The sequence below is a fragment of the Nansenia antarctica genome (assembly GCF_963989245.1).
Source record: "Nansenia antarctica genome assembly, chromosome: 20".
Classification (NCBI taxonomy): domain Eukaryota; kingdom Metazoa; phylum Chordata; class Actinopteri; order Argentiniformes; family Microstomatidae; genus Nansenia; species Nansenia antarctica.
Genome location: NC_137693.1, coordinates 15,721,295 through 15,743,284, shown reverse-complemented (window position 1 = coordinate 15,743,284; position 21,990 = coordinate 15,721,295). Strand labels below are relative to the sequence as shown.

The 21,990-nt window shown below is 46.6% G+C and overlaps 1 protein-coding gene across 1 annotated transcript; it reads left to right on the top strand.

Moving 5' to 3' along the window:
• Positions 1-5,508: 5,508 nt before the first annotated feature.
• Positions 5,509-21,774, top strand: spns3 (SPNS lysolipid transporter 3, sphingosine-1-phosphate (putative); the record flags this gene model as incomplete). The annotated part of the gene is made up of 13 exons (XM_080549456.1): positions 5,509-5,734; positions 5,864-5,929; positions 6,712-6,848; positions 7,414-7,565; positions 7,847-7,913; positions 8,632-8,774; positions 8,896-9,048; positions 9,167-9,356; positions 11,138-11,203; positions 11,339-11,437; positions 11,641-11,812; positions 19,044-19,219; positions 21,637-21,774. The coding sequence occupies 13 exons, from the start codon at positions 5,509-5,511 to the stop codon at positions 21,772-21,774; spliced, it is 1,785 nt and encodes a 594-aa protein (XP_080405582.1).
• Between the last annotated feature and the right edge of the window lie 216 nt (positions 21,775-21,990).

Here is a 21,990-nt window from a genome sequence, read left to right as displayed (position 1 = left end):
TGTGTGTGTGTGGGGGGGGGTCTGTGTCATGTGTGTGTCTGAGTGACCTGAGAATAGAGTATGTGTGTGTGTGGGGGGGTCTGTGTCATGTGTGTGTCTGAGTGACCTGAGAATAGAGTATGTGTGTGTGTGTGTGTGTGTGTGTGTGTGTGTGTGTGTGTGTGTGTGTGTGTGTGTGTGTGTGTGTGTGTGTGTGTGTGTGGGTCTGTGTCATGTGTGTGTCTGAGTGACAGAAGCATAAATGTTGCTAGACAATCAGTCAGATCTAACAGTATCATCCAAGTTCATTTGATGTTTTTACTGAGTTGTACATATTATCACCTGGCTTGAGATAACCAAACATTTGCATTCATATTTTATTACAAACATTGGATATTGCAACAGAAATTAGAGTTTCAAAAATCGTGACGTTAGAATTCTAAGGTTCTATCTCCATTTTTGTCCAAATTGAGTTTTTTACATAATCTGATCCATTAGGTGTTTATTAATGCCTGTGTGGTGTTATTTTTTAAAATGTTGACATTTTTGAGTTAGTAATTAATAAATACAAAGGTTGCATCTCACAAAACATAATGGAATGTAAAAACTTTGACGCTCAATATCTCTGAACTGCCCTAAACGGAGATAGAACCTTATCATTCTAAACGGAGATAGAACCTTATCATTCTAAACGGAGATAGAACCTTCTCATTCTAAACGGAGATAGAACCTTATCATTCTAAACGGAGATAGAACCTTATCATTCTAAACGGAGATAGAACCTTCTCATTCTAAACGGAGATAGAACCTTCTCATTCTAAACGGAGATAGAACCTTCTCATTCTAAACGGAGATAGAACCTTATCATTCTAAGCTCAGGAAATGTTTTTTTTAGCTTGAGTTCAACATTGCATCACAGACAGTCAGGAGCTGTGTGAGAGCATATGACCAGCTCAGAAGGGGCTGGACCCGTGGCTAATTGAATAGCGCAGCAGCATATTAGTGCCTAGGGAGACTTCTCCTCTCTCTGTAATGCCCAGGGGCACGCATGGAGTGAAAACTGCCACTGAAAACAACAAACATGGAATGAGTTGAGGAAGACATCAAGACCTCTTAACCAGTAAGATTACCTGTGTAACTTTGATAATGAACATAACACATTCAAACTGTATTAAGCTACAGCACAGGGACTGTTGTTGACATTGGCATTACATTGAGGTGGACACTGGGTTTAAACAACTTAACCATGTGAAAGAAACCTTTTTCCTAAATGTAAACGATCATCATAACTGATTTCATAGTATGTAGGTACTATATCATGTTTCAAAGATAGACCCAGTTCTTGGGGTCTTTATGTCTTAAACAAATCCATTCCATTGTATTCTGTTGCTCTGGGAAGAGGTTTCAGCCATAGTTGCTGCTGCATTGTTGCAATTGCACTGCCACTTGGGAGAGAACACTGGGACTATTCTGTAAGCATGCACTGAATCTAGAACTGTTTACAATGTTCAAATGTGTGTATTTATCACACACAGTGTGATATTAGTGATCTATGTTGATGATAGTATAATGCTGATGTCTTGAAATCAAAGAGAATCCAAAGTGTATTGTCACAAATGGCTATTAATTAAAACCACAATCTTTTTTTTTTTTTTTAATTCTCTACACATACTGTATATATATACTGTACACCCACTGAACACTTTATTAGGAACACCTGTACACAGTCTAAGCTGGTGGAGGTGGTGTAACGGTGTGGGGAATGTTTTCTTGGCACACTTCGGGCCTGTTAATACCAATCAATCAGCGCTTGAATGCCCTACCCAGTATTAATATAATGTTCCTAATAAAATATAATACACTCATGTGAGAAATAGGACACCCCATGAAATATTTAGTTCTTTGATGTAATTGAACCAAAAACAATGAAAACGTAACTTTGTTATCATTTATTTAACAAAAAATTAACAAAGATGACATTTCCTACTGAGGAAAAAGGTAGGACACCCTATGCCCTAATAGCTGGTATTGCCCCCTTTGGCTGAAATAATGCTGTACTATAGTGCAATACAAATAAAGGTTATTATTATTATATTATTATCATTATTATTATTATATTATTATTATCATCGACTGGGAGAAAGTTTTTGCCACTCCTCCATGCAGAATCCTTTCAGCTGTGTGATGTTTGAGGGGTGTCGTGCATGCACAGCCTGTTTCAAAGCACCCCACAGCATCTCAATAGGATTAAGATTCAGGCTTTGACTTGGCCACTCCAGAACTCTCCATTTCTTTCTTTTGAGCCATTCTTTGGTGGCTTTACTAGAATGTTTTGTGTCATTGTCATGTTGCATGGTCCACATCCACTTCAGCTTACATTTTTGGACAGATGGTCTCACAGTTTACTCCAGCACCCTCTGATACAATACATAATTCATGGTGGATTCTATGATGGTGATCTGGCCAGGCCCTGCTGCAGCAAAGCCGCCCTAAACCAGGACATTTCCACCCCCATGCTTCACAGGTGGTATGAAGTTATTGTGTCTTTGGTTTGCTCCAAACATGTCTTCTGTTACTGTGCCCAAATAATTCAACTTGGGATTCATCTGTCCAAAGCACATTATTCCAGAAGTCCTGGTGTTTGTCTAGGTGTTCTCTGGCAAACTTTAGTCTTGCCCTGATGTTTTTTGTGTGACTGCAAGGGCACAACTCCCATGTAAATCAAACTAAGTTGCAGTAACTTTCTGATGGCAGATGCATGTATTTTGACATCAACTGTGGCAAGAGCTACCTGTTTGTTGATTGTTGGAGACTTCTTTAAGCATCTTGCAGTCTGCTCTTGAGCTGAACTTGCTAGGATAACCTGGTCTAGCTCCTCCAAAATCCTCTCAAACCTTTTTCTAATCATTTGCACCTGATGTGGTGCGCTTGAATCTAATTTTAGGCATTTTAAGTAGGCATGGAGGAGCCTGTACATAATTATATAATTCAATTCCATTTAGCAGACGCTTCTATCCTTACAGTACAGTGCAGTGAATGCTTATGAAGCGGGAAAATGTCCATTATCTTAAGTTTACCATCCCCCAGAAGGGAAATGGCTGTGAGCTCTGTGGTATATCTTGACTGTGATGTGATCAGTTCAGTTTCAATAAGATGGATGATGGGTAGTGGTCTCCTTATCAACAGCTCCTAATGTAAATACTGTGGCTGTTAGGATGGTATAAAAGCAGAGGTCAGGGACTGGTTCTGGGTCCCTTGTTCCGGGGTCCTGTAGTGAGCTTGTCATTATATTGTGAGTATGTGATTACTTTGATCGTTGGTCATCTCTCTGTCTCTTTTTGCTACCAACTGAGTCAAACAGGACCATTCTAGAAACCGTGTTGGAATTAATCTAATCCTTGAAACATACATATATATTGTTGCTGTGCAAGACTAATGCTTTTAAATTGTTACCATAGACATAATACCGGTTTTGGTTAAATAAAGCACTAAGCAGAGTATATGTAGGTAACATTGGGTCTGACAACAGACCACAACATTTTAATATACAATACATCACCATACTATATCTGACCCGGTTTATAGAGTTGTTTGTGACACAAGTTAACAGCTCTGAGCTCTGGCCCGGCTTATTGCAGGCGTAACGTTGACCCAACTTCATTACATCAATCAATGTTATGTTGAGACATAACTGCAGGATTACAACAGCCTTCTTCCTCTTTTCTTTGAACTGTCAACCTCATTTCACAATCTTGCACCCCCATATCTCTCTGAACTCCTTCACACCTACACTCCCTCTCGCACTCTCCGAACCTCCACTGCCTTTCAACTCATTATATATACCTTCTGCCCGCCTGACCACTATGGGGTCAAGAGCCTTCAGCCGTTCTGCTCCCCGCCTCTGGAACTCTCTGCCACCTAACTTACGCAATATTGACACTCTCACCACTTTCAAATCCAGACTTAAAACACACCTTTTCACAATGGCTTACTTGGTTTGATCTCCTGTATTTTGTTTGATGTTATATCTGATTGTGCTGTTTTTATCTCATTTTGCTTTGTTGATTTTAATGTTTTGATATGTGGTTTTAAACTGTCTTGTAAGGTGTCCTTGAGAGCCATGAAAGGCGCCCATAAATAACATGTATTATTATTATTATTTCAACCAGGGGAGGCTGGTGGAGGTAGAACACCAGGGGAGGCTGGGGGAGGTAGAACACCAGGGGAGGCTGGGGGAGGTAGAACACCAGGGGAGGCTGGGGGAGGTAGAACACCAGGGGAGGCTGGTGGAGGTAGAACACCAGGGGAGGCTGGGGGAGGTAGAACACCAGGGGAGGCTGGGGGAGGTAGAACACCAGGGGAGGCTGGGGGAGGTAGAACACCAGGGGAGGCTGGGGGAGGTAGAACACCAGGGGAGGCTGGGGGAGGTAGAACACCAGGGGAGGCTGGGGGAGGTAGAACACCAGGGGAGGCTGGGGGAGGTAGAACACCAGGGGAGGCTGGTGGGGGTAGAACACCATAGGAGGCTGGGGGAGGTAGAACACCAGGGGAGGCTGGGGGAGGTAGAACACCAGGGGAGGCTGGGGGAGGTAGAACACCAGGGCAGGCTGGGGGAGGTAGAACACCAGGGGAGGCTGGGGGAGGTACAACACCTGGAGAGGCTGGGGGAGGTAGAACACCAGGGGAGGCTGGTGGGGGTAGAACACCAGGGGAGGCTGGGGGAGGTAGAACACCAGGGCAGGCTGGGGGAGGTAGAACACCAGGGGAGGCTGGGGGAGGTAGAACACCAGGGGAGGCTGGGGGAGGTAGAACACCAGGGGAGGCTGGTGGGGGTAGACATTGATGGCAGACATAGAAGGGGATGAGGACCGGTATCAACGGCATCAAACCATTCCGTCCTTGGGTCTGAGAAAGGCGCTATATAAATCTAAGATATTATTATTATTATTATTATTATTATCATTCCTTATTCTGTTCCAAGCGTTACAATGAGCCGTCCTCTCATGTCTCCCCCCAGCAGCCTCAGCTGGTTCAGACGCAGGGAGAGAACCACTCCTGTCACATGCTGTCATTCTCACAGAGGTGATTTGCAAAGTGCTTCCTCAAACAAGATAAATGTATTTGAACAAAAATAGATGTGTGTAATAGATGGGTGTAATAGATGGGTGTCTTGGCCAAAGAAATTGAGCAGCAGGAGAGTAATGTTAGGTAACAACCCTTTAAAGTGATCAGGTCAGGAGGTTAAGGAGAAGCCATACCATCTGAATGACTCTACTGTTAGTCCACTAACACAATTGTGATAATTCATCTAAAATTGCATATATAGGAACACAGAGTCCATATCCATGGCAAACTCATGTACTGTACCTGACGTCACAGACATTATCTGCTGAACATGGTCAAACAATACCATATGGTAAAACAAAAGTCTCTTCCTTAATACAGAGTACTTCCTGCCAGTGACATCATTCGCTCTTACTTCATAACTTTCCTCTCTGTCTCAAGCATGTGCAGAAAGGCTCGGCGGCCATGGAGACCGACGGGCTAGTGATGTCTCGCCAAGACGGAGAGAAAACCTGCCTGAGTTTGGGATCAAATTCAGCGCCACACTATGGCTCCATCGCTGACTGTCCCCCAGACAGTGAAACGTCCTCAGTCACGGCAACAGGAATCTCCCCCAGACGCTCCTATATAGCAGTGGCTGTACTCTGTTATGTGAACTTAGTCAACTATATAGACCGATACACGATTGCAGGTGAGAATCTGGCGCTTCGATTGAAAACAGTCAACATGCATGACAAGTTTCCCATACATCGATGCGTTGGAACAGAATTGAATAACTGAATTGTTCTTTGTTTTCTTTTGTCTTTCCTGTTTCTCAAAGGGGTCCTCTTAAGTATCCAGAAATACTTTGATATAAATGACAGCACGGCTGGCGTACTACAGACAGGTATATGACGACGACGCATACTTTTACAACCTCTATAAAACCACTGCAGATTCCGTTCACATCAGAGACTCAGACAGAAAGAATACTAGGTTATTGTAGTTGATAATGCACCACTTCCTGTGTCTTGTTGCAATCGTATGGCTTCTGATTTGACAATTGCCTTTACAGTGTTGGTTGTCAACTCCCAGTGATGTGATATCTCTGGGTGCATTTAGGTTTTTATTTATTTTTTGGACCAACGTTCTGCACAGAGGACAAGTGTAGGTCACAGACAGTATCTGTGTCTGTGGATATGTGCAGGAAGACAGATCATCTCTCACTCTTACACACTGGGTCATAACTCTGACACACTGGGTCATAACTCTGACACACTGGGTCATAACTCTGACACACTGGGTCATAACTCTTACACACTGGGTCATAACTCTTACACACTGGGTCATAACTCTGACACACTGGGTCATAACTCTGACACACTGGGTCATAACCAAGGCAGTTTGGGGGTGCAGCAGGGAGCAGAGTTAACTAACATAAGCAGAATAAAAGGTCCATGAGTAAGGACAGCTTTTCTCTAAACTACAAAGAAACCATTTCCACTCAGCGAGATTGCAGAATAGTTATGTTCAATTGTTTGAAGGGTGCTTCCTTTAATCAATATCTCATGCCCGTGGCCATTTGTGGGTAGAACATACAGTGTTAGGGCAAGGATCTTTAAGAGGAGATAACTCTCACTAACTGAGTGGTCTGTCTCATGATGGTGAGTCATGTTAATGTGTTTACAGTTTTTATCTGCAGTTTCATACTTTTGGCCCCTGTCTTTGGTTACCTTGGCGATCGGTACAACAGGAAGTATATCATGATTGGCGGGCTGAGTGTGTGGATCGTGACAACCCTGATCAGCTCTTTCGTCACAGTGTCGGTAAATCAAATATTGGCAAATTAAAGATCTGTTCGATGTCTCCTTATCTAACTAGGACGGGACTTCTATTCTACTAGAGGTCACAACAACTTTGCTATTTTAAGAAATGAACCTCAGACTCAAGTAGGCTTACTATCTGTCTGTAAACAGACAAGTAACATGTCGTGATCTTAGAATGATAAGGTTCTATCTCCATTTAGGGTAGTTCAGAGATATTGAGCGTCAACGTTTTTACATTCCATTATGTTTTGTGAGATGGAACCTTTGTATTTTATGAATTACTAACTAAAAAATGTCAACATTTAAAAAATAACACCACACAGACATAAATACGTAAACCACCTAATGGATCAGATTATGTAAAAAACTCAATTTTGACAAAAATGGAGATAGAACCTTATAATTCTAACGTCACAATGTATTGTAAAAATCCTTGCAGTCATCTCCCTCCACCTTATAGTTGTCCTTGAATAAGAGTCTCAGTATGATGAGGCAGAACAGGCCCCAGCTTCTCTGCAGCCTGGTAACCTGGTAACCTGGTAACCTGGTGTCCTGGTCTCCTCAGTACTTCTGGCTGCTGGTGCTGATGAGAGCGCTGGTCGGGACAGGAGAGGCCAGCTTCTCCACCATCGCCCCCACCATCATAGGAGACCTCTTCTCTGGGGTGAAGAGGACCATCATGATCTCTGCCTTCTACATCTTTATCCCTGTTGGAAGGTACTGTTGGACTCTTTGATAGACCCTGCTGTCCCCAATGAACCCTCAGTATGTTGCTCTCTGTGCACAGTGAATTGGATAGTGTTATTTGTACATATACACATTATGCATGGTGCGATCTTTACTCCAAACATCCATGAAAAGAGAGTGTTTTATATTCTTGCCTCACCAGTTTGATATGCACGATAGACCAAATGTACAGACACAAAGTGGCATATAAGTCTAATAATATAAGGCATATCTGTGTTGAATCTGCTCTATTCGTGTCTTGTGTTTTCCAGTGGTCTTGGGTATATAGTAGGATCCTTGGTGGCCAGTGCAACAGGGGACTGGCACTGGGCTCTACGGGTGAGGACATGTAGCTCATTGTATTAACAACAGTAGTAACACACTTGTACAGTATTCCATTTAGCAGACGCTTTTATCCAAAGCGACTTACATTGCATTGAGCGCATACATGTTTCAGTATACAGTATATGGTCCCAACGGGAATTGAACCCACAATCTAAGCGTTGTTAGCACCATGCTCTACCAACTGAGCCACAGAGGACCACAACTTGTAATTACCACACCGTTCCAAACACCACACCAGAGTAAACCCACCACACCACACCACATCGGAGGAAATCCATAACATAGTGTTGTAGTTTCCTGTTTATCTCACATGTGGGCGCGGCTGTGTCTCAGGAGGTAGAGCCGCCGTCTAATGTGGAAGTGTCCTTGGGCAAGACACTGAACCCCAAATTGCTCCCAGTGAGTGGGGCCCGCGCCTTGCATGGCAGCTTGCCGCCATTAGTGTGTGAATGTGTGTGTGAATGGTTAAATGAGAGGCCGTTGTAAAGCGCTTTGGATAAAGGCACTATAAGTGCAGTCCATTTAGTCCATTTACTTGTGCCTGTCATTGAATAACTTCCTTTGAGCTCTAACAGTGTTGTCGTTTGTATGAATGGAGGAGCAGTTCAAAGATATCCTCCGTTTAATGATATCCTGACTGGTGAGGGTGGCGTGACGGGGGGGGGCCTGTCCTCTCTGTGCCGTAGCTGATGACGTCTGTGCTCTCCGTCAGCTCAACCCCATCCTGGGTTCCCTGGGCCTCCTCCTGTTGGTCCTGCTCTGCCCCAACCCCCCCAGAGGAGCCTCCGAAACCCACGGAGGGGGGCTGGTAGCGCGCAGCACATACCTGGAGGACATCAAGTACCTTTTGAAGAAGTATTTACTCTCCTTAATGAAATACTGTGTCCCAATGGCGTTGATATTGATATCAGTTGTTGTTGTTTTTTTTACCTCAGAGGAGCCCGTAGTTGATCTGTGCTCATGCTCGTCTCCGCAGTAAGAGTTTTGTGTTGTCCACGCTGGGAGTGACGGCCATGGCCTTTCTGACGGGGGCTCTGGCCTTCTGGGCGCCGACCTTCCTGACCAGAGCTTGGGTCTTCCAGGGGCTCAGGGCCCCCTGCACCACAGAGCCCTGTAACACCTCTGACAGGTAACAAGCTGACCTTTGACCTACGACCTTCTCCCATCAAACGCATGTTGTGTTTTTTACAGTAATATGTGAACATTGTTTCAGTAGCGACCTGATTTTTTTTTTCTTCCCTGCACAGTTACATCTTTGGTATAGTTACCATAGTGACAGGGATTCTGGGAGTGTGCCTGGGTTCTCTCATCTCCATGAAGGTGAAGGACAGAGTCCCCAACGCCGACCCGCTCATCTGCGCCGTGGGCATGCTCTGCTCCGCCCCCTGCTTCTACATTGCTACCGTGCTAGCAGCCACCAGCATCCCTGCCACCTACGTAAGGAAGCCCTTCCTGTTTCCCCTAGTATCCACCCACTGAGGTGGACACAAGATCGTTTGACTAAAGGCACATTGTGCTGTTATTTTCAGGGGTGCAAACTTGTCACCTTTCTGCTAAATTAGCCGTTTTTATCTCAAAATAGGTCATCCATGTGAACAGGGCTGGACTGGGACAAAAATTTGGCCCTGGCATTTTTGGCCCAGACAGGCCCACCCCAATCGGTCGGACCACACCCACCAGCACAAAAATACTTGCCTTATATACTCGTCTTATATACTGTGCTGTACAGTCATATGACAAACTGTAGTATTCCCCCAAAGCACTACAAAGACGACTACATACAGTAAGCAATGGTACCACCAGTGCAAGTAGACCAGTGTACTCAGTGATCAGATTCCAGAGCGAATTTACGAACGCAGCCTTGTTCTAGATTTTTTTTCTCCATTATCAACCTATCATTGCGCTTTAGAGTAAAACAAAGCACGCAACTGTCGCGTCTATCTTTTCATGGCAACTCTACATTGTGATTTACAAGGGATATTAACTAATATTAAGTAATATTATTACTTGGTTACATTTTGCAATTGATCCGCGGTACACATGCGTGCCGAACCGTGGGGGGCGATCCGTTACACCCCTAACAGCTACCTATATTTTCCTTACCGGGTCAACGGTTACAGGCTGACTCGGCCCCGCTTCTTCTGTATCCTCTCTATCCTCTGTATCTGTACCCTGCTCCCGCTCCTCCCTGCCAGCCTCCTCTTCAACCTGTTGCTGTTGCTGCTGTGGTAAACTTGAGGGTGCAGCAAACATGTCCCTAATGTTTACACATTTGGCAGCATCTGCCTCGAGTTTCTTCTTGTTTTTCTCCCTAAGTTTTTCCCAGCCTCCCTTCCGTTTTAGTGTGCTTTTGCGCTCCATCTCTCTCAGTATCTATCTAGTAACTATCCAGGCTAACTAAATTTATTTTGCCGGCCGGCTCGGCCCAAAACTACCGCGAAACTGAGATGGAGGTCTGGTGCTGCGTGCGTGCGTGACCCCTGACCCCCCCCCCCCCCCCCCACTTCTCTCTGTTGATTGGGCCAGCCCAGTGTCTGTACAGAAAATTTACCAATGGGCCGCTGTCCCTGATTTATAGGCCGTTCAATGGTAGCTTTCGATTTATGGGCCGTTCGATGGTAGCTTTCGGCCGGGTCGGCTTTTTTTTGCCGGTCGGCTCGGCCCAAAACTACCGCGGCCCACCGGGCAAATGCCCGGTATGCCAGATGGCCAGTCCAGCCCTGCATGTGAATCGTGTAGATCTGCAAAAAAATGTTTTGGGTGGGAGGGGGGGGGGGTCTAAGTCTCATCCAAGTCACATGATGCGCACGCTAACTAATCTTCCTGTCTGCTAAACTCCACTACTGTTGAAATAACGTTTAGCTTCAGGCAGCTAGGTACAGTTCCAGACAGCGTGGAGAAACACAGTCACAGTAAACTGTTTTCGAAGTAATTCTGCAGGTGTTAAGGTCAGGGCTGCCGCTACTTACAGACGCATCATTGTTAGACCACCGTCAGTGCTACTGCTAGCTCTATCCATTTAGCGCCATTAGTACTAGCGCTATCCCCCCCCCCTACGGTTAGCCACGCATTGATTATTTTCTTCGTTTTCAGGCAAAACATTTTTTTGGGCCATCACCAATTTACACCCCTGTACTTACATACTGTCGTTTTGTTTTAGCCCAAGCACAAGTGGAGAAGATTATGTTTCTATTTCCCACATCTCATTTTTCGCTCAGGTGTTCATCGGCATTGGGGAGATTCTGCTGTCGCTGAACTGGGCCATTCTAGCAGACATCCTGCTGGTGAGTGGGACTCATGTTGTAAAAAGTATTAACAGCAACTTTGACATGACATACTTTTTAAAAAAAATAAAATATTCAGCTACGGCTTCAAACGTCACTGAGCTGCTCTCTGTCTGTGTTCCGTGTGGTTCCCAGTATGTCGTCGTACCGACCAGGAGAGCCACAGCGGAAGCCCTGCAGATTATGGTCCTTCACCTCCTAGGGGATGCTGGGAGTCCTTACCTGATTGGCTCGGTACAGGCTGTCACTCATTTTATTGTCGAGTACTGGTTACACATGGTGCATGGTGTCATTTGCATATCCCCATCACCTGAGACTCAGACACACCCAACGGATACACTCAACAGATTATACTGTAGTAGTATATCTTTGATCAAACACAATCTCAATCCTGATGTAAGTGAATGACCGCTGGCCCCTATCCCAACCTGCTGTAGATCTCTGACGCTCTAATGACATACAACCCAGAGTCTCGTGCGTGGATCTTCCGCAGTCTGCAGTACAGCCTGATGATGTGCCCCTTCGCGGGGGTCCTGGGGGGGCTGTTCTTCCTCCTGACCGCCCTGTACATCACCCAGGACAGGAAGGCCGCTCAGCTGCTGGCTTCAGGTACGTACAGGCTCTCCTTATAATAATAAAAATAATAATAATACATTAGACTTATATAGAGCTTTTCTAGACACTCAAAGACGCTTTACAAACTGAAAAGATTGAGTAGTAATAATAAAAAGACACAAAAAGGTTAAGGTAGTGTAGTGCTGGGGACACATGGGAAGGGGAGGGGGAGAGAGGGAGAGGGTTAACTGGTGAAGGCGAGCTTGAAGAGGTGGGTTTTGAGGGCCTGTTTAAATGTTGGGAGGGTGTTGGCCTGTCTGATGTGGTTGGGGAGGGCTGTTCCAGAGGGACGGGGCTGCGGCTGAAAAGGCCCCATCACCCCAGGTCTGGAGCTTGGTCCTGGTGGTCTTGAGGGTGGTTTGGTCGTCAGACCTGAGGCAACGGGAGGGGGACGAGGTCGGCAAGGTAGGAGGGGGCCAGATTGTTGATCCTTACTGTACATATGACTCAGGTATACCATATGACAGTATATTCACCATCACCAACCTCTAGATGGATTGCTCTATCCCAGACAGTTCCACATCCTACTTTTGTGGTCCGGGAGTATGTTGTTAAATTGAAAACATGCACACACAAAGAGTGACATGCTGTGTTTGTGTGAGTGTGTGTGTGTGTGTGTGTATGAGAGGGAGTGAGTGGAGGATGGCTTCGGGCTGAGAGTCCTTATTGAGTGTGCTTCTTGGAATAATTGGTGCCAGACAGAGTCATGCTGGATTGTCCACATCGTGATGCTTGCCTAAGGCCCTCTCTGGACAAAGACTCTCTTTGTGTCCACCTCTCCTGTGAGCCCACGCGACACACTTCCTCTCAGAAACGACTCTCCTTCACACTGTGAACAACACACCCCAGTGATGATAATAATAATAATAACTTTGATTTGTAGAGCACTTTTCCTGCAAACATCGCAGCTCAAAGTGCTTTGATAAGCCCAGGGTCGAGGCATGTCCCAATAACATACCATTAAATAACATACCATTAAATAACATACCATTAAATAACATACCATTAAATAACATACCATTAAAGGGGAAATCCATCCTTGGACTTTTAAATTGATGATATATAGCCATTGACTCTTGAAGAATGTAACTTCTAAATGAATGAATGAATGAATTAATCGTTTAATGACCACACAACCAAGGTCGGTGGAATTTGTTGTCGGTATAGATGGAGAAAAAAACTCAATACAGCAGTGTCAAATACATCTGACATACACACACTACACATGACTATCACACTGGACAATGTACACACATAACTACAAGACAAAATCAAACATTGAGAAATAAGGATCCAAGGCTTGAATCGGACTATTTCTGAGGGATAGTAGCTCCCATCGGGTGTACACGAGCAGACAGAGACACAGAAGCAGAGCTTGTACCGCCATCTTGTATCAAATGCCTCATGAGCTTAGTTCAACTGCCTTACCCCACGAGAACTCACAGACAAATATAAGCATACAATTGTAAACAAACACTGTATAGCTTGAAAACATGGTTTAAACTATCATGTTGATCTCATGGATAGTCGGTCCTTGCATCCATAGCTCTGGATATTGAGGGCGGTTACATTTCTCCAACCCTATCCATCAGCTGGTTACCAGACATGTGGGGGGGAGATCGAAGGACAACATTGTCTCAGTGGTGTAGTCTAGTGTTTTCTAGTGGCTATACTGTGATTTTTCCCTCCCAGCCTCATATCGTTCATTTCGGAACGCCATACATACAAAATACATCTGCCCTCCCTGTCTAACGTTATATATCTAACATTACATGTTATAAGGCTGATCTGTGCATGATAGTGGTGCATTTTGACATATTTCATGTCGCATCTCCCCCCGTTGATGGTATAATAAGACGCTATAGTCAGGCCCAATGGTCCAAAATTCAAGTGCTTCGTAACACAGACGGGGTGAATTTTATGAATGAAAGTGTGAAAGTTCTGTCACAAAACGCTGTTACGTATCCTCACACATTTGTATGTGGCCGTGGGTATATGGAAATCCTTGGCCTTTCCTAGTGGGTATACGGCGTAGACCTGCGTATCACGTAGACTACACCACTGCATTGTCTTGCAAGTTTGTTTTTTTAATCTCAGGTCATCGGCCACATCCTCTTCACTGTGAGGGGGTGTTTTTATCAGTCTGGCAGGTAGCAGAACCAACAGTGTGATGAAACCCCACCACCTCACCACCTCACCACCTCACCACCTCACCACCCCACCACCTCACCACCACCTCACCACCTCACCACCTCACCACCTCACCACCTCACCACCACCCCACCACCTCACCCCCTCACCACCTCACCACCTCACCACCACCTCACCACCTCACCACCTCACCACCTCACCACCTCACCACCACCTCACCACCTCACCACCTCATCACCTCACCACCACCTCACCACCACCTCACCACCTCACCACCACCTCACCACCTCACCACCTCACCACCACCTCACCACCTCACCACCTCACCACCTCACCACCTCACCACCACCTCACCACCTCACCACCTCACCACCACCTCACCACCTCACCACCTCACCACCTCACCACCTCACCACCTCACCACCTCACCACCACCTCACCACCTCACCACCTCACCTCCTCACCACCTCACCACCTCACCACCACCACATCACCACCTCACCACCTCACCACCACCTCAGAAGATAAGAGCTTGTTCCTTCTGAGTGAGAAGCCCTTCCGTCAGAGCAGTAGATAGATAGATAGATAGTGTAGACAACAGCTTTGTGTTATACTTTCCTGTATGTCTACTGCATGTACAGTATATCTTGTCTTCTATTATCATGTCTGTGTGTTTGTTTCAGGAGGTCCTCTCAGTCATCTGGACACTGTTTCTGAGTCGACCGCGTGACACCTGGAGGAGAGTGTACGCCAGAGACACACATGTAGGTTCAATGTTGGTTTACATGTGGACATGCTGAAATTCATCTAGCAACTTCCCAAAAACTGCACAAAGATGACAGAACCAAATCCATTTGTTGTAGAAAAAAAAAGAGTGTTTTAATGATCATTTTCTTGCCTAAATATTATTCGAGACCTGAGTTTTTCCATAAATACAACTGCCTTTCATGTCATGGACCCTTAATTGAAGCCCGCTAACACCTTTCAGTGACCGAAACCCCTCTCTGCTGTAGCCTCGCACCAACCCCTGCACAACAAAACAAAGACTTACAGATGAATATCTGCCAACCCAACCATTTTGTGAGGAACAGCAGATTGACCTCTCCCTCCCCAAGCATCCCAGCCAGCAGCTGCTTCCTGGTAATGAGACCAGGAGGGTGCCTGGGGCTGGAGCAGATGCACCTGTGTTCAAGATGGAGGATCTCCTCTCCGCAGAGTCTCACTCTGCCTATATCAGCCTCTCCCTTTCACTGTGGACGAAAAGCAGTTCACTATGATGTTGTGAATGTATGTGTATGTTTTGTCAATGTTTTTAATCGAAATAAATCTTAAATGTATGTATACAAGATACCTCCTGACGTCTTGTTTTGTGCTCTCTACACGTTCCTAGAGAAAGTGACGCAATGCTTAAAATACTCCACAAGATGGCGCTGGTTCATCAATAAACGCTAAGAGCGTTAAGTCCGGGAAAGAAAGAAAGTCTGTGTTCACCACACAGCAGTGGCTCAACTTCAGCCTTTAACACTGTTTGGTTTGAAATGAGAATGATTGAAGAGCATGGTGCAGTGGATCAGACGCTCACTGTACTCTACCGTTGGGGAGGCTCTTGGGTCAGACTAGATATTGAGCACATTCATCATCTGTCATGACAATATGCTGCCCGTACGCAGACTTAATGGGCTTTTAATGTCCCTCTGTGTTCTGGGCGGTAACATTAATGAGAAGACGCCTCGGACAACCTGAACAATAAGCATACCCGATAAAGGTAATTAAAAACCAACCAGCATTAGGGATTTGACACTCCCTCTGATGCCTAATGGTATATTCCAGCCTTCTTAAGCAGAGATTTTTAAAATCTTTGTTGTATACAACACAATATTTTGACTTAGGCAAATGGACTGCACTTATATAGCACCTTTTCTGCTGCTCCAAAGCTCTTTACAACGGCCTCTCATTCACACATTCACACACACATTCAAACACCAATGGCGGCAAGCTGCCATGCAAGGCGCCGGCCGGCCCCGCTCACTGGGAGCAATTTTGGGGTTCAGTGTCTTGCCCAAGGACACTTTGACCATGTGGCCAGCCGGGACTCGAACCGCCGATCTGCCAACCTTGCGATCATTAGACGGTGGCTCTACACAAAACGCCCCCCAATGTGCTTCTCCTCTCATATACGTATGTTTGATGTGTCTTACCCACACAGACTGAATGACTTAGTCAGTCGAGTTCCTATATCAGTGCTGTCTTATGACAGCAAATGAGTCCCACAACTCAACTCATTGCTTGGAGGTTTTTGACCTCTGATGACCTCTGGCATTCCTCACCTGGGGCCCCGCTGCTGTTCTCACAGACTAGCGCGCGGAGGCCTCCAAGCCTCGGAGACACGCAGCAGTGTTTGCATACTCTGAAGTGACAGTGACCTGTCAGTCAAAGCCCCGAACCATCCAGGCAGCTGCTCCGGTGGTGTCATGTCATCACATGTGCTCGTCATGCAGGACCAGCTCTGAGCTCTGAGCCCCAAGGCCCAGGTCAAAGGTCATCTTTGTGGTAGGAGACGGGCTCAACTGGAAGGCCAAACACACTGACTGTCACATACTGTATGTATGTGGCCTGTTAGAGGAACACAAGTTATGATCATGACGTTCTAGACAGCGTATTTCAGATATTTCCAGGGCAACAGTGTTTGTGATGCAGTTGTGTAGATAGATTTACAGTGTTACTTGACAGGAAAATGTGTTTTCTTTAGAAAAAATTCAACTACTACAATGCATAGCGCTACCGTTAATTTCTTCTTTTAATTGAAATGGCTAATTCCACCGTGTTCCTCTCGTTAAAGGGTCAAGGTCAATGATGCAATGCACTGGTCAGTGGTTTATATGGTCAGTGGTTTATATAGTCAGTGGTTTATATTGCATTCCCTAATCCTTCCCATTACAGTTTTCTATGTCTATGTTTTGTTAAAGGTCGTCATTTTTCCAGACGCCTCCACCCCTGTTCCACGGTAGTTTAGGACACAAAGGTACGTACGTGCAATAGCAAGCACACACACAAACACACACACACACACACACACACACACACACACGCCTGCATGGCGCACACACATACAAAGCAACGCACGCACAAGCTTAGAGCTATGTGGAGACATTCCAGAAGTAATAGAAGCAATTAAAACACAATAGGTATTGTGTACCCCGTTTACGGTGGACTTTATCTGGGCACTTCTTCGTTTCCCCTGGTCAGGCCGTCCGTAACAGGAAGCTGTCACAATGGCTAATAAATTTGTTGGGCTGATCATGAAGGAGCCAAGAGGGGGGGAGGGCGGACATGGTCAATGTTTACTCAGGAATGGCCAGGGCACATTCCAACGTGATGCATTATAATAATAAAAAAAAAAGTAGTCACGGTCCCATAAAAATAAAATAAAAACTCATACACAAACACACACCACACGCTAGTGCTCAGGCGCATGTGCCCACATGCTGTATGTGTACACACACGCACACACGCGTGTTTGACATAAATGTTGCTCCTCTGTGGCACACACACACACACACACACACACACACACACACCATTCCCCTGTTCTCACCACTTGGAAGCTCGGTCAGAGGGTCCTCCTTGATAAGAACAAGTCAGCCACGTTTTTGGGGATGTAAAGTTGCACTCCCTTCCTTATCTCCCACCAGCTTGAGAGGGTGAGGGTAAGACTGACGTAATAAGGAGAGGGCTCTTCTCCGCCCGCAGGCTGGGTGCTGCCTGGCTTGTTCCTCTACAGGGCCGCTTCTATATAATATTACACATCAGAGTCCAAACCAGAAATCCACACGAGTTCATTTAAATGAACGAACAAGTCGATTATTTGCTTGGTGTGTTTAGCATTATTGTATGCACACCTCCTCCTCCTCCTCCTATAGGAACAAGTGTGAATGTGTTGATTGGACTGTTGATTTCTGGTTGCTAATGAATGCTAGGTAAGTTATTCTGTATTTATTCTTGTGTGTGAAAGAAGGAAATGCAGGAAATGACATGGTTGAGATGATACTGGGGCGGTGGTGCATGGGCTTAGGGGCGCCACCAACACCACCACCACATTAAGCCTCATCACCACCCACACATTCAACAGTAAAAATATGGACAACAATGGTTTCAAGACAAAAAATAGACAACAGGCTGAGACATATTTTCATAGAGACATGAAATTCATCATTCATTTTTTGGGGGGCATTTGGCGCCCTAGGCGACCGCCTAGTTCACCTATGCCTAGGACCGGCCCTGCCCCCAGGGCTGTGTCCTGAGCCCCCTCCTCTACTCCTCAACACAGGAGCCCCCCAGGGCTGTGTCCTGAGCCCCCTCCTCTACTCCTCAACACAGGAGCCCCCCAGGGCTGTGTCCTGAGCCCCCTCCTCTACTCCTCAACACAGGAGCCCCCCAGGGCTGTGTCCTTAGCCCCCTCCTCTACTCCTCAACACAGGAGCCCCCCCAGGGCTGTGTCCTGAGCCCCCTCCTCTACTCCTCAACACAGGAGCCCCCCAGGGCTGTGTCCTGAGCCCCCTCCTCTACTCCTCAACACAGGAGCCCCCCAGGGCTGTGTCCTGAGCCCCCTCCTCTACTCCTCAACACAGGAGCCCCCCAGGGCTGTGTCCTTAGCCCCCTCCTCTACTCCTCAACACAGGAGCCCCCCAGGGCTGTGTCCTGAGCCCCCTCCTCTACTCCTCAACACAGGAGCCCCCCAGGGCTGTGTTCTGAGCCCCCTCCTCTACTCCTCAACACAGGAGCCCCCCCAGGGCTGTGTCCTGAGCCCCCTCCTCTACTCCCTGTACACCCACGACTGCGTGGCGATGACGAGGAGACGACCTACAGGAGAGAGGTGGACCGCCTAGCTCAGTACAGCAGGAGAACAATCTCTCTTTCAACACTGACAAGACCAAGGAGCTGGTGACGGACTTCAGGAAGAAAGGTCGGGAACAGGACCCCATCACCATCAGCGGATCCGCCGTAGAGAGGGGTCAGCAGTTTGAAGTTCCTCAGCGTCTCCGACGACCTCACCTGGGACGAGCACACCAAACAGGTGGTGAAGAAGGCACGCTGAAGACGATTGGCATGGGGTCCAAGATCCTGCGGGCCTTCTACTGGCCTTCTACAGAGGCCTTCTACAGAGGCTCCACTGAGAGCATCCCGACTGGGCGCATCACCACCTGGCACGGCGACTGTTCTGCCCTCAACCGCAGAGCGCTGCAGAGGGTGGTGCGGAAAGCCGAGCGCAACAAACAAAATATACAACAAATAGTGTGTCAGCAAATCCCGGAGGATCATCAAAGACCCCAGCCACCCCGACCACAGTCTGGTCAGACCGATGCCGTCCAAAAGACGAAGCCTCTTCCAGAGCCTCAGGGCCAAAACTCAGAGGCTAACCAGCAGCTACTTCCCCGAAGCGACCAGGCTCATAAACAAGCTACTGATGACAAAAGACTATTATCCCCGAGCACATCCCATGTACACGGACTACCTACCCTTAAGCACACTGTCACTTTACTCAATACTACCTCTTACACCCGCTGAACCCGAGTGCAATACTAATGACATTTCTACTTTCTACTATTTCATTTTTTACTGTTTGTACTGCTAAACTGTGTCCTGTCATGTCTCCTACAACTGTCACGTGTCCAATTGTCTCACTTATGTCTTATAATATATATTCCCACATGTGTTACGGTACATGTGGGAATACGGTACATGTGGGAAAACTAGGGTTAGGGTTAGGTGCTAGGGTGCTACGGTTAGGGTTAGGGTTAGGGTTAGGGGTAGGGTTAGGGTTAGGGTTAGGATTAGGGTTAGGGTTAGGATTAGGGTTAGGGTTAGACATGCCAGCATGTACCAAGGTTAGACATGCCAGCATGTACCAAGTCGACGTAGCACCTAACCCTAGTTTTCCCACATGTACCGTATTCCCACATGTACCGTAACATATATATATATATATATATATTGACACTTTATTGACACTTTATTTATTTTGACTTATTGCCTTATTTGTCTTTGTGTTGCAATGTCAGGAACCAAAGCCTAATAATTGTACTCACTTGTGTAATATGACGTAACAATAAAACTTGAAACTTGAAACTTGAAATTGAAGTAGTAGCTGTTTGATATACCTTACAGAGAGTTTAGGATTGGAGACAAGGCAGATCAATAGAGCTCCAGAGTTATGCCTTAGTAGAGGCAGAGTAAATGTGGCCTGTAAGACTGTAGCCAGGCTGAGGTTAGCTCTGTAATGACATGTGTGCTTTGTGCTCCTATGTATTTAGCATTCCTGTTCCGGAGCCCTGTTGGCCACTGTGACGGAGGAGCCTGGTTCACACAGACAGCAGGGTCATTACAACAGCCCAGGCTCTAAAAATACTGCCAGAGACCAACCATCTAGTTTCACTGGTACAGAACCTCAGTCCTATAGGAACCCAAATACTGTACGGTCCATAAGTCTCCCCCACAACTAGTCCCTAAAACGGACATACAAAATGCTCTTGGAGATCGAATCCACATGAACACCCACACTCCTCACCTGTCTCATGTTTCAGTCAGGACCCTCACGTCAGTGGAATCATTTATGATGATTCATGAAAGTGGTATTAGAATGAAGCTGGGTGTGATTGATGACTCTGGTCTGTGTTGTTCCCTGCCTGGAGTAAAACCACCACAACATACATACAGGTCTATAAGGGGTGGTGGGTGGGGGTGGTGGGTGGGGTTGGAGGCTGGGGGTGGTGGGTGGGACGACCACACAGAACAACTGTAGAACGCTATGGAAGAGCGTTGACATGGCTGCTTTTAAAGCCCAGTCCTTTTGAACATACATGCATGCTGATTATCTCTCTATGCCAGAGGGGAACGATTTTGGGATCTCACAGGATCTCATCGCATGGCATCCTGTTAGCCCCCCCCCAAAAAAACAGCCCTCACAGAGGCACTTAACTGTATGTTTGGTGTCTGTGTTGAGTTAGAGGATGACAGCAGCGAAATTGGGGCCAAAAAACCCCTCCGCCTCTCAGTGAGAACAGAACCCAGACAGACTCCCTGCGACCGCTGACCCGAGACACCAGGAGTCACACTCCGATCGAGCTGTCGGATAAATAATTAAATCAGGAGATAAAAGAGTCTCTCTCTGCTCCAGCCGACTATATTTAGTCTCTGTCTCCCTCCTCTCTCCTCCAGGCCCGCCACGCAGCCCCCAGATGGGACTCCTGAGGAGGGAGAGAGACGTCAACCCAGATCTATCCCAGCCCTCAGCTGTTCTCCTCTGGAACAGACCCCTGCTAAGGTTTGTGTTGCCCTGAGAGTGTGTGTGGTGGTGGTGGTTGTGTATGTATGTGTGTGTGTGTGTGTGTGTGTGTGTTTTGGGAGGATCGTCGGGGAAAAAGTTTTAGATAGAAGAGCAGCGGATCATTAATCATTACAGACAGAAACGACTCCGAAAAACTCGTTCGGGTGCGTGGTTATTTTAGGGAACGCCTAATTAAACATCTCTTCTTTTCTTTGTTCGAGGTAGACCCTTGTAGTCATGGCCTGCCGTTTCCTGTTTTCTTATTGGCTGTGGCTCAACGATTCAGAAATCCTCTTTCTGCCTGTATGCTAATGTTGATGAATGCTCCTGGTCTCTCCCTCAGATGGACCTCACTGCCCACAGTCAGCCCCTAACCCCACATCCCAGAATACAGCAGGAGGAGAGGTCAGGAGGTCAGCAGACGTCACAGGAGGTCAGCAGCAGCGGCAGACCCCACACCTCCAGACTGACTGCAGCCTAGACGGCCCCCCGGCTCCAATAACAAATCTGTGGTATGGAGGGAGGAGAGGGTGGCAGAGGGGACGTAGGGTGGTCCCTGTCTCAGAGCTGCTCTTGACACAGACATGGGCAGGGGGGCCGTGTTCTCAAGGTTAACTGATCTAGTGTGAGGCGTGTGCTGATGATAACAGCATGCAGAGACAAAGCCTATGTTTGCGAAGTCCTGTTGAGTGTTACA